The sequence below is a fragment of the Zootoca vivipara genome, chromosome 9, assembly GCF_965207765.1.
Source record: "Zootoca vivipara chromosome 9, rZooViv2.hap1.1, whole genome shotgun sequence".
In the NCBI taxonomy this organism is placed as follows: Eukaryota; Metazoa; Chordata; class Lepidosauria; order Squamata; family Lacertidae; genus Zootoca; species Zootoca vivipara.
Genome location: NC_142592.1, coordinates 54,384,519 through 54,398,349, shown reverse-complemented (window position 1 = coordinate 54,398,349; position 13,831 = coordinate 54,384,519). Strand labels below are relative to the sequence as shown.

The window sequence follows — 13,831 nt, the reverse complement described above, 5'->3', positions numbered from 1 at the left end:
ATTTATACCCCACCCATCTGGCTGGGTGAATCATAGAATCATAGAGTTGGAAGAGACCGCAAGGGCCATCCAGTCCAACCCCCTGCCAAGCAGGAAACACCATCAAAGCATTCTTGACATGTGCCTGTCAAGCCTCTGCTTAAAGACCTCCAAAGAAGGAGACTCCACCACACTCCTTGGTAGCAAATTCCACTGCCGAACAGCTCTTATTGTCAGGAAGTTCTTCCTAATGTTTAGGTGGAAGCTGCCCCAGTTTCTGATTTGATCCCGCTTTTCCATAGGACGTCCCTATTTTCATCAGAAAAATGTTATAATAATAATAATAATAATAATTTATTATTTATACCCCGCCCATCTGGCCGGGTTCCCCCAGCCACTCTGGGCGGCTTCCAAAAAAACAGAAATTCTAAAATACAAAAATCCATCAAACATTAAAAGCTTCCCTAAACAGGGCTGCCTTGAGATGCCTTCTAAAGGTCTGGTAATTGTTCTCTTTGACCTCTAGTGGGAGGGCATTCCACAGGGTGGGTGCCACTACCGAGAAGGCCCTCTGCCTGGTTCCCTGTAACTTGGCTTCTCGTAATGAGGGAACCGCCAGAAGGCCCTCGGAGCTGGACCTCAGTGTCCGGGCAGAACGATGGGGGTGGAGACGCTCCTTCAGGTATACCGGACCGAGGCCATTTAGGGCTTTAAAGGTCAACACCAACACTTTGAATTGTGCTCGGAAACGTACTGGGAGCCAATGTAGGTCTTTTAGGACCGGTGTTATGTGATCTCGGCGGCCGCTCCCAGTCACCAGTCTAGCTGCCGCATTCTGGATTAGTTGTAGTTTCCGGGTCACCTTCAAAGGTAGCCCCACGTAGAGCGCATTGCAGTAGTCCAAGCGAGAGATAACTAGAGCATGCACCACTCTGGAGAGACAGTCAGTGGGCAGGTAGGGACTCAGCCTGCGTACCAGATGGAGCTGATAAACAGCTGCCCTGGACACGGAGTTGACCTGTGCCTCCATGGACAGCTGTGAGTCTAAAATGACTCCCAGGCTGCGCACCTGGTCTTTCAGGGGCACAGTTACCCCATTCAGGACCAGAGAGTCCTCCACACCCACCCGCCTCCTGTCCCCCACAAACAGTACTTCTGTCTTGTCAGGATTCAATCTCAATCTGTTAGCCGCCATCCATCCTCCAACCACCTCCAAGCACTCACACAGGACCTTCACCGCCTTCACTGGTTCTGATTTAAAAGAGAGGTAGAGCTGGGTATCATCAGCATACTGATGGACACCCAGCCCAAACCCCCTGATGATCTCTCCCAGCGGCTGCATATAGATATTAAAAAGCATGGGGGAGAGGACAGAACCCTGAGGCACCCCACAAGTGAGAGCCCAGGGGTCTGAACACTCATCCCCCACCACCACTTTCTGAACACGGCCCAGGAGGAAGGAGCGGAACCACTGCATGACAGTGCCCCCAGCTCCCAAGCCCTCTAGACAGTCCAGAAGGATGTTATGGTCGATGGTGTCAAAAGCCGCTGAGAGATCCAGCAGAACAAGGAAACAGCTCTTACCTTTGTCCCTAGCCCGCCGGAGATCATCGACCAGTGCGACCAAGGCAGTTTCAGTCCCATGATGAGGCCTGAATCCTGACTGGAAGGGATCCAAATGGTCCGCTTCTTCCAGGCGTGCCTGGAGTTGTTCCATGTTGGAGGGTATGAGGGGGTTTATGGGCTGCGCACACAGTGGGCACAACATCATGTGTTCAAGGTATATTGCAGGCATCCCCAAACTCTGCCCTCCAGCTGATTTGGGACTACGGTTCCCATCATCCCTGACCTCTGGTCCTGTTAGCTACGGTAGGGATGATAGGAGTTGTGGTCCCAAAATAGCTGGAGGGCCAAGTATGGGAGTGCCTGGTTTATTGGAAGGGGCTTTACTTCAAACCAAGTTGAACATGGCTATGTTTAGCCACCACTCTACAATGCTGAGTTAAATGCCTGGATAAAGAGAGCCAGTCACTCACTCCTCAGCCTAACTTATTTCACAGGGTGTTGGCATGAGGATAAAATGGGGAAGAGGAGAACTATAGAAGCCACCTCAAACTCCTTGGAGGAAAGGTGGGATATACCGGTAAACGGAATAAAATAAAATAAAAAATAAGTAAGTCTTCATAAGTTGTTGTTCTCATTTTCCAGAGAGAACAAAGCAAGGACAAGTTTTGCCTGGAGCCATTGATTCATAATGCTTGCCAAATAAAATTTTAAAAAGGCTCATCCCATTAATTCTGACACACACACCCGCCTTCTGATCTTTCCTGGTAGACCTTGTGTAAATCATCAAAATAAACTCTGCAAGCACTTTTGCTGTTTATTTAAGAGTGTGGGAAAACAAAGCCATGATAAATACCATTCACATGCCCAGAGAACCCTTGCCCTGCAAATGCCTTCTGTCTTAGAGTGAAAGCAGCAGTGTAAGTAAAACCAACCCAATCTATGCCACCCTCCTGCCTGAACTTGCTTGTGGAAATAAATGTGAACCTGACAGACATCATCGCTCTCCAGAGATGTTCCCGGTCACCTCTGCAGCATCATGCAAGCACTAATTCATCAAATTCCCCTGAGTCATGGGGTTTACACTTTGTTAAAGGGCCACAAGTGGAGCAGTGGCAGGCTTTGGGTTCTCAAATTCCAGCAGCACCCTGTGCATCGCATGAAAATTGGGGAGGGGGATTTTGTGGTCCATTGTACAGCACTTTTTGGCACCCTTTGCAAGGCGGTGCCCAGTGCAATTGCACCGGTTGTACTACCCTAAAACTGCCTCTAAGTGGATGGAAATAATATGACCTGAAAAATATTACACAAGTGGGATTTATTTATTTTTTGCACTCTCAGCTACCACAGCAGGCTGTTTGAATGAACTACTGTACTTCCACTTTGTTCACTTTTAGTAGCTACTGGGAGGGTTCTACCGGTATTGTAATTCAACCTGTACTACAAGGCTGCTGGGTGCAGCTCTGTGCACATTTGCTGGGTGCAACTCAATGAAGCACATTTAAGGCGCCCCGCCCCCTGATGCGAAAAGCCAAGTATTTTAGTCTGCGTTGGATTTTCTTGAAATGGGGGGGGGACACACACCACGATTTTGTGTGTTTGGAAGGGGACCCTTTCCAAAACAGGGACACTAAAATAAAAGAGAGATTGCTCAGGGCCACTGCATGTAAGCAATGAAAATGCAAAATAGCTGCCACAGGCCCATCAAGCGGAAGTGGGAGGGGGGACGGGGAGCAGGGCTTAACTCATTTATAACTATATTTTGGGAATCATAGAAATAATAGAATTGTAAAGTTGGGAGGGACCCTGCGGATCGTCTAGTTCAACATGCAGCTTTCCCATATGGGGATCACACCTGCAACCTTGGCCTTATCAGCACCATGTTCTAACCAACTGAGCTTATTCACGTTCTTATGTAGCTGCATTGTTTTATAGTTTCTGGGTGTCCCAAGATCATATTATAAAGTATTTGTGTTCTACATTATAAATCAAGCACTGCTAGTTGTTGTTTCTCTTTTGTTTTCCAATGTGTTTCTTACCAATAAAAAATTTGGTATGGCACAAGCAAAATGTTATTCTGAAAGTGTGGTCCAGGAGAAAAAAAAGTTTAACAACCACTGCCTTAAACTGTATTTACCTTTAAACTGTAGCAGTGAAATGTCTCTTTGCAACAGAAAGGACTGTGGGAAGTGCGTGAAGAACTGGCCACAATTTATGTGTGTGCTGAAATTCTAACCACTTACTGTAGAAATTATTGGGGGGGGGGTCTGCCTCCCCCCAAACTCATAACAATATCCTCTGGGGATATGAGATGATACAGATGAAGACATAGACCTAGAAAGGAAAGGAAAATGCTATCTTTGCCTTTGTGAAACCTGTAAACTATTTTACCTTAGGGTATTGGAAGCGCTAGCAATTAAGTTCATAAAAACATTTAGTGTTAGCAGTGATTAAGCTCTGCTTCAAGGGTGAGAAAGCCCCCCCCCCCGGGTTCTTTAGAAGAGTCATTAGCACTCTTCCTGATGGTCTCTTGTTTTCTTCATAACAGAGTCCACAGACTGACTTGCATACTGGGTGTGACTGTATTGTAGGTGAGCTGCCACTATGCTTAAGTTTGGCAATACTCACAGAGTGTCAGAGGCCAGAGAGAAATTTAGCAAATACCTTCTACAAAAAAAATGCAGGGAAACAAGATGTGGAAAGATGGAAGAGGGCAGGTTCGGACAGGGGCCCTTTTCTTTTCTGTCATTTTGCTGACAACACAGTTTACCCCTGAGGCTCTTTGGATGGGCGCACAACCCTCTGATTGTTTCCTAGGATGTTAATCTGCACAGAAGGAACCTAAAGCACACAAAGGCATGGATTTTGCATGTGGCTTTCCATATCCCTCTCACATCTAAATGTTTCCCTTCCCCTCTATTACAATCATGGTTAAAGCTAATCAGGGCTTGCCCCTAACCATGGTTTGTAAACCCACATTGATACTTGGTTTTGATGGCTACGAAGACAATCCTAGATTGCTTTCACCATGTTCACACTGGTGCTGATGTAAATAGTGATTAAAATAAATCTTAGACAGTATGGGAGACTTTATGTTCAAGCAGGGAGAGCACATTGAAGCTAGAACCTTTGCAACCATGGTGTGTCCCATTATGTCCCTACACAGTAGCTACATGGAAAGCACTTCTGCATAGGCAACAACAGGCAATATCTATTGGTTGTCATGTGTGACAAAAGCATATGCACCTACATATTTTATTTGGGGGGGGGTTGCAGAAAAACTGATGGGCTGTATTTTTCCTGCTCATCAACGTGTATTGAGGTACCTAAACTCAAAACCATCACATGTGACAATCTAATTGCAGATTTCACAATAGTTCTTCAGCTTCCATGAAGAAATTTGGAGTGGCCCCAAGTCTCCAATCATTAAGCCAAAAGTTGTACAGAGATGTTTGGCATTTTTAAATTAGGCCTTCTCAATCCGGCCCATGGACGGTCTAGGAATTAGCCTGTTTTTACATGAGTATAATTTGTCCTTTTATTTAAAATGCATATCTGGGTTATTTGTGGGGCCTGCCTAGTGTTTTTACATGAGTAGAATGTGTCCTTTTATTTAAAATACATCTCTGGGTTATTTGTGGGGCATAGGAATACGTTCTCACACACACACACACCCCAGGAAAATATAGTTCGGCCCACCACATGGCCTGAGGGACGGTGGACCGGCCCACGGCTGAAAAAGGTTGCTGACCCCTGAATTAGGCCCAAAGTAGGCACTATTTGGATGAGTCGGAGGATCTAGTGACTGCTGCCTGGGTTTGAATGCCAGGTTGCCCACTCCATCTGTATCCCTGAAATATGCAAATAATATTACCTGTTTGACAGGATTGAGTATAAGCCAAGTGATTATTGCAAATCATTCTGAGCACTGACAGTTGTACAGAAGAAATTCCTCAGATTTGTCAGGGAGACATACATTTTTGCTCAGTGCAGGTCTGTTTTTTAAATGCAAATATAACTGTAATATAACATATGAGAAGAGCTTCTTGTTTTTGACCAAATCCATTTCAGGTTCCTCAAAATACTCCTCAGGCGGCAGTATCTGGTGTGTTTAATGGGTGGAGTTAGCAATTCTTTCAGGCTTCTTACACTTGCATTAAGAGTTTGAACTTTTCCATATGCAAACAGTCCAACCTTCTCAAGCAGAAGTGCTGAGTCATCCAGGACCAAGCATAGGAGGAAGGTGTAGCTACATGACTCATTAAGACAAGTTCTCACATGTAGATTGATCTGGAGAAAGATATTTGAGATAGCAATCTTACACTGAAAAATCAAATAAGGAACGTGTCAGATAAATACAGCTCTTTTTCAAAATCCCAGCTTTTCGATCGCAATTGATTCAGCAGGCTTTACATACCCTCTTGCACCCGGTCTGTTGGCAGTCCTCATGTTCCTCAAACCTGGCACAGAGACTCATCTTTTCTCACTGGGAAACAGATGCCTGCTCCCCTGCCAGTATTTCCTAGTGGCAAACCCAGTTTTAAAATTATTATTATTATTATTACAATAAGAAGATACTGGCTGGATACTGGTCTTGTGCATATGAGTCACGACTTCACCTCTCCCTTGGGCCCTCTGTGTTTGCTAGAGGTCTGGCACATTTCTTAGCCAGGTGGAAGAATGGAATTTTGGTTTTGATATTCATTGACCTATGAAACAGTTTATCAATTCATAATGGGATCCTTCCCCTTATTCCATAATGTTAAATGTGAAGCAGTACTGAGTTGACCCCATTGCAGATGCTGCAGAACACTTACAAAAGCCATTAGAAGCAACTATTTCAGTCTTTTGGTGTTCGTGTGAGTGGAAGTAGGAATGCCATAGTAGAAATAATCCAGATTAATAAATCCAGACTAACGCTGTGAATGCTAGCACCAAGGTTTTTTTTGGGGGGGGGGGGAGCCTGCTGGGATCCCACGCATCCCATGTGCCATAAGTACGTTCCAGAGAAAGTTAAACAGTGAGTGTTCTGTTGCAAACAGAGATGGAAATAATGATCTATAGACTGACTTCCAGCTCTGGAAAATTACTGGAGAAAAATCTACCTTTGGGATGCAGAACAACAAACGCAGACGGAGGCTATTGCATCAGCAAAGGCAATGCTATAAATGCTGGCTGGTACCCAATTATGTGTTGTCACTAGGGAGACTGTGAAGAAAGATTTAACAAAAATAAAGGAGAATGAATAAAACTCTGGAAGAACTCCATTCCTAACATCCTCTGTCTCCTTCAGCCTGAGACCAGCTCTTTTTAACAGAAAGCAAACATAGAGCATGCCTCTACCTGTAGAAGGTGGAAATTTTACTGAGTTACGAAGGCAAAATGAAAAAAAATATATTTATTTTTCATTACTACAACTCAAAATAGATTTTTTTTTATTGGTAGTAGGGTAGCACTGGCAGTCTCAAAGTCTACCTCCACAAGCCACAAAAAAAAACAACCCCTCTCAATCATAAACTAAACACAGAAGTTAATTTTCCTCTAGTTTTTGTCAGGTACCTAGAGGACAACATATTACAACTTAAAAGTGTACATTTCCCAAAATATATTTTGGTTGTAATTTTCTTTAAGCCATCATGGTTTGCCCTTATATAACCCTAATAGAGCTTGAAATAGTAATCCTCATTCCCATTCTCACCAAGACACAATCACTCTTCGTTATTGCATACACACACACACAGTCTGGATGAAGTCTGGATGCAGTGCAGTTTGGAGAACCTGAATCTCCTTCACCTTCTTTTTTGGATTTGATCATTAGAAATACATTTCTCACTTGCTACTGAGCTACGGTTCGCTGCCAACCTTTGATGTAAATGCAACAAGGTTATCTGCTGCCACGTAATGTGAATATGTAAATAAATACAGCACACACTCTTCTTATGCCACAACCAATAATACAAACTCATGGATTTGGATTTTGAATTTTATATCCAGCTTTAACACTACCCTAAGGAGTCTCAAAGTGGCTAACATTCTCCTTTCCCTTCCTCCCCCACAACAAACACTCTGAGATGAGTGAAGCTGAGAGACTTCAAAGAAGTGTGACTAGCCCAAGGTCACCCAGCAGCTGCATGTGGAGGAGCGGAGACGCAAACCCGGTTCACCAGATTACGACTCCACCGCTCTTAACCATTACACCACACTGGCTTTTGTTTTAACTGATGGACAAGCTGACAGCTGTGCAAAAAACATAAACATTTTACAATTGCCAAAAGGGTAGCTGGGAGCACCTTTTTGCAAATTTATTACCAGTTTAAGCTTTTGTAGACTACAGTCTGCTTTATCAGATGCAAAGGGGTTAATTGCATCCACCAGTTCCCCCCCATTGTAAGAGGACTTTATCAAGCAACACCGAATGAAAGGTACATGGTTCATGATTTGAATTACTGGTTTATGAAACATATTGTGATCAATCCACATGTTAATCCACATTCAGTCAACCCACTTTTGCAATGTGGAGGTGGCCTATGATATAAATACATTGTGAACCATTCATTAAACCAATTCAATATCTGACGTTTCAACTCAGGATCACTGAGCTCTCATCCATATTGCTGTTTAATGTGGACAATAAGCTTCCTATACCTCCATTAATTCTCCACTGTCCATATAATGTTCTTTTCCGAATCACTGCCTTCCCACATTCCCCCTCCCTCAATCCAGATGGTCTCACCCTCTCCTTTCCAGAGTATCCCTGGTTTGAGAAAATCCAGACTGAAGGAAGGGAAAGTGTGAGAATGCAGTGATTTGGAGGAGAACATCCAACAGAGAATTACCGTACTTTTCCATGTATAAGACTATGGTTTTTTAAATTCTAAAATAATGTTCAAAATCTGGGTTTGTCTTATACATGGATAGTATCTCCCCCCATTTTCTTAAATTGGAGTCCCCCAAAATAGGGGGCATCTTATACATGGGGGCATCTTATAGACAGAAAAATACGGTAATGGCAGTACAGGAAGGCCCACATTTAATAACAGTATGGACAAGCTTCGATTAAGCCACCACCATTATTTTCTTCCTCTGCACGATGAAGATTGGAAAAACCCAGGAAAACTGTCATTAGGATCCACCTCAGGACATCTGACTAAGTCTAAAGCATGATGAATTTACATTATAACCAGATTTCTAGCAAGCTGGTTTTGGAAGATAGTCTGAAGTGCACCGAAGGCAGCAGAATCTATCAAATTTATGGTGCCCTCTTTACGGCCTTCAGACAACCTTGTTTCAATGGAGAAAAGAAACTAGTCCGAGTTCAGCTGCGCAGAACAATCCTACACATAATTAGTTGCCCAGAAATGTCCTACTGTGTCCAATGGGCTTACTCCCTAGTGTTTTAGGATAGTAGCTTTGCTACTTTTAAAATGGTTCCAATGTATGAAAAAGGGTGGCTGTGTGAAAGGATGAAGCAACTTTTTAAATACAGCACACACACACACACACACACACACACACACACACACACACACACGTAACTTTGTATTAATGTAACATTTTTCTATTTAACTGTATTTTTGCAATACTTTGTCTCTAAGCTCTCTGCTGCTGCTTTGGTTTTCTGTGCAACTCTCATACTGTTAATATATTAAGCGGCATAGAAATGAAATAACCAAACATGAATCAATCAACTACTGTACTGTATATTCTGTCGGATTTGAGTACACCCACATTTCTGGATGCACAAGTAAGAAAAAGAGAGAGGTGCAAATTACCATCTAGTTCCCCCTACTTTGGAGATAGGATGCTCCCGTTTCAATTCCAGCTGTAAGTAAATCCTTCTAGTTGTCCTGAGTGGTGGGATGTTTGAGATCGTAATCACTATCCCTGCATGCTCTCTTATATCCTATGGCTAAACTGTCAACACGTGCCTCTTCCGGACCTACTAATTTCACACTGCCTGATGAGAAAGGATTCATCTCTTGTCTTCAGTTGGCAGGTTTTAATTACAACCCCTTTCTGGAGGAAGGCTTAGCCTTAGCCAAAGGCACATTTGGCTCCCAAGAAGACAACTCCAACAGTCCTCTGTGTCTTCAATGCGTCTTTAATTGCATGCTCTCTGGCCATGATTTCTAGGCAGCTTCTTTGGAGAAAGATTCACCAAAGGTGCATTTTAACCCCAAGGGTATCTTTAAATTTACAGCACAATCCTACGGTACACATGTTCTACTCAGGAGTCCTGCTGAATTCAAAGGGGGTTACTCCCAGATAAGTGGGCATAGGGTTTTCAGCCTTAATTTTGCAAGTCCTGTCCAAATGGGTTAGTCCGGAGACTAAATGCAATGTTCCAGCACATATAATAACACCAGTATTTACTACTTACTGAGCACTTATTTTTCATAAGTGCTCACAATATTTTACATACATTGGCTGTGTACACACACTCCCATTTACTCTGCATCCACTGCTGGTTTGGGAAGTAGTGTGCACACATTAGCCACAATCCATATCTATCCTGCTATCGATGCTGTCATTTCTTAGAAAGATAAAAAGCTGGGTCAAAACTGAGGAAAGGAACAACTTAGCTGCATTTTAGCCAGTAATGTGGATACTGTACAGCCTTTGCCTCAATCCTTAAAAGAACTCTATAGGACAGGTCTGTACTATTAACACACTATTACAGATACTGAAGGGACGCGGGTGGCGCTGTGGGTTAAACCACGGAGCCTAGGTCTTGCCGATCGGAAGGTCGGTGGTTCTGAAGGAAGGAAGGGCTACGGAAGAGGGCTGAAAAAGGCTACATTTCGAATCCCTGTGACGGGGCAAGCTCCTGTTGCTTGGTCCCTGCTCCTGCCAACCTAGCAGTTTGAAAGCACGCAGTGCAAGTAGATGAATAGGTACCGCTCCGGTGGGAAGGTAAACGGCGTTTCCATGCACTGCTCTGGTTCGCCAGAAGCGGCTTAGTCATGCTGGCCACATGACCCGGAAGCTGTATGCCGGCTCCCTCGGCCAATAAAACGAGAAGAGCACCGCAACCCCAGAGTCGTCCGTGACTGGACCTAACAGTCAGGGTTCCCTTTACCTTTACATTACAGATACTGAGGGCAGAGGTCAAGAGATAGTGGCTTGCCAAAGACATCCAGAGCTTAACCCTAACTCTTAGACTGAGTCAAACCAGTGGTCCATCAAGCTCAGTACTGTCCACACTGCCTGACAGCAGCTCTCCAAGGTTGCAGGCAGATGACAGTCCCAGCCCTGTCTGGAGACGTTGGAGGAATGAACCTGGGACCTTCTACAGGCAAAGCCTGAGCATGGATAGCTCAGTTGGTTAGTGTGTGGCACTGATAATGCCAAGGTTGCAGGTTTGATCCCAGTATGGGGACAGCTGCATATTCCTGCATTGCAGGAGGAGGGTTTGACTAGATGATCCTCAGGATCCCTTCCAACTCTATGATTCTATGAAAGCATATACTCTAATACTGACCACGGGCCTTCCCCTACCCCTTTCCTTATAGTCAGAGACATACCTCAGCTCCCTGTATCGGTGTCCTCCCGTCCCTTGTGCCCTTGGCAAGGAGATGTATTGGCACCCCCTGCCCCCAGACCACGGACCAGAAACTCAAAAAGTTTGTTTTTTTGTTGCCTTTCACCACCCCACTCATGGCTTTTCTCCAAGGCCCAAAGAAGTGGAGGAGAAGCCCAGGGAGCGGAAGGGTGAAGAGGCGCCATGTGCCCACCCATAAGAGCGTCCCTGCTTATGGTTTTTCTCTCCGGCTAGAAGAGCAGTAGGATGGGCTCCCTTTCCATTGAGTCAGGGAATGTGAAGGACTCAATCTCTGGAATGAGCACTCCAGGTAGCCAGGCCAGCCATTTCTGCCTGGGATAACAACTGAGGTGTGCTTCCCTCCTGACCCTCTCATCCTATGGGTCTCTAGGCCTTTAGGTTCTAGATCAGGAAACTTCTCCATCCTTAACTAACTCATTAACAGCAGTTCTCGCACGCGCAGGGTATCTGCGCAGCATTGTGAGGTCGGCAAAAGCTGCGCGGTCTGCCTTGCTCCCCAACACTCACTTGTCCCCTTCCGCGCCCCATCAGACCAGACACTGTGGTTCTGTTCTATAAAAGGGGGGCACCTGAGTCCGAATCTGCTTGGGAAGCCGCGTTCCCTTCGCCCTAATCCCCAGTGGAATCCCTGGCCCCGAGGAGCGGGATAACGCTCTCTGCACACGCTCAGGGACACTCTCGCCTCGATTACGCCCGCCTGTTTTCTAATATCTTCAAACTCAGCTGAAGTCTTCGCGAGGGATCCTAAGCCCGGCCCTGCGACACCCCACCCCCCTTCCGAACCCGCGACGGCCACTCACTGCGGTTCAAGGGGTGTCCCCCGCCGTCTGCCAAGACCACCAGCTCCAGGTAGGCTGCGCACAGCGCCACGGCCAGCACCCCGAAGACCAGCACGAGGCGGAACCTCCTCCTCAGCACCTTGCCCAGCTGCCACGGGCGGCTCCTCATCCCGCCTCAGGCGAAGCCGCCGGGGGAGACCATGCTGCTGCTGCTGCCGCCGCCGCCGCCGCTTCTCTTTTCGCCGCCTCCCCCCGGCCGGGCGGGAACAGCGTCGTCGCCGGGGTGGCCTCGCCTCACACGGCCGCGGGGATGCCCAAATTCAACTTCTGCTGCGGTCGTCGCCCCTCCCTCGCTAGGGCCGGTGTGGGGGGACTACTATGGGGCTGGTCCTGCTCCCTCAGCTGCTCGGGCGATAAGGTCCCCGGCGCCGCCGCGGGAGCCTCTTCGCCCTGTGACGCGCCGCCTTCCCTGAGCCCAACCTTCTTCTGCCTCAGCGCCTTCCTTCGCGCTTCTCCTTCGGGTGGCCGGTCCAGGCCCTTCCGCGCGCTCCCCACAGCCACCTCCTCTGCTCTGTTCCCTCGTCCCACCTTTCTTCGCCCTCCTCTCCTGGGCTCCCTCTCCCGCCTTCCTTTCCAGGCACTGAGTCTTCTCCCTTTTCATTCACACTCTCTCTTTCCCCGCAAACGCACCCCGCTGTCTCTCCAGGGAGGAGGGATCTCCGAGGGCAGCCCGCGCGTCTCCTCCTCCGGTTACAGAGGCTCTTCTTTCCCTTCCTGCACCTGTCCGCCCCAGCCGACCCAACCCACCGGCTGAGGGGAACGAACGAGACTCCTTCGCGCCAGTCTCAGGGTGAGGACGCGCCATACCTTGAAAGCAGTAAATCGAACCAAACCCAAACACGGATCTGGTTGTACCCAACCAACTAAGTCCTACTCGGAGTAGACTCATGGACATCAATGGACCTAAAAGTTGGCCACGACCACTGATTTCAGTAGGTATTCTCCAAGTAGGATTTAGTCGTCTAAAAGTCAACTTCTTGAATACACACGATTAAAACAAAACAAAACAAAACAGGGGATACTATCCCCACCAAATCACAGGTCACAACAGTCTCCACAGGCTGAGCTGTAAAAATCAAGGATCTTATGGCTTTTGGTGTATGATACAAAAATAAGTTGACCCATGGATCCTCATGGTTTTTTTAATGTGTGACCATCCCAAAACAGCAGCCATCCCATCCCATCCCATTTGTGTCCATGACCTGAGTCATAGAAAGCGCAGATTCTATCCTTCGGATCCAGGAAAGGCTTCCTTGAAGATCCTCTAGATTTTCATAAGGGATCCCCACAAAGCCTCAGTCAAATCCTTGGTTTTATGGGTTTCATTTGGAGGGGGGAAGAAACATAAAACATAAACAGGTTCACAGGGATCTGTGCTCTGGATTCATGTCTCTGTGCCATGTGGTGCAGTGTATCACCGGATCTGCAGCTTTTGTGGAGCAGTCTGATGTGGCTACTGATGTGATCAGAGATTTTGTGGCTCTCCCTAGTAAAAATCCAGAGGATCCGTACCTCAGGTCCACAGAGCTGCTCCTGGTGGCACTGGCTTCATGATGTTCATGGCTCAGTCCATGGATTCAATGTGATTTGGTGGTGGATTTGGTGACATCTCCTATGTAAATGCTGTGGGTCCTGTCAATGAGATGACATGGTGCAGCCAGGTCATACAACTAAAATGCAATTATTTGATTGTCTTCAATAAGCTTGGCTTGTTGACATGGATCATAGTTGTCAAGTTTTCCCTTTTCTCGCGAGGAAGCCTATTCAGCATAAGGGAATTTCCCTTAAAAAAAAGGGAGAACTTGAAAGCTATGGCATGGATGCTGCCCACCTGTATACAGTCATACCTCAGTTTAAGTACGCTTCGGTTTGAGTACTTTCAGTTTAA

General features: G+C 46.3%; 1 protein-coding gene across 1 annotated transcript in view; it reads right to left on the bottom strand.

Moving 5' to 3' along the window:
- The window catches only part of B4GALNT3 (beta-1,4-N-acetyl-galactosaminyltransferase 3), a 79,159-nt gene extending 66,590 nt beyond the window's left edge, over nucleotides 1-12,569 (bottom strand). The window contains exon 1 of the mRNA XM_035127004.3: nucleotides 11,905-12,569. Within this exon, the coding sequence (XP_034982895.2) occupies nucleotides 11,905-12,052 (148 nt within the window). The 5' untranslated portion in view covers nucleotides 12,053-12,569. The remainder of the gene's footprint in view (nucleotides 1-11,904) is intronic.
- Between the last annotated feature and the right edge of the window lie 1,262 nt (nucleotides 12,570-13,831).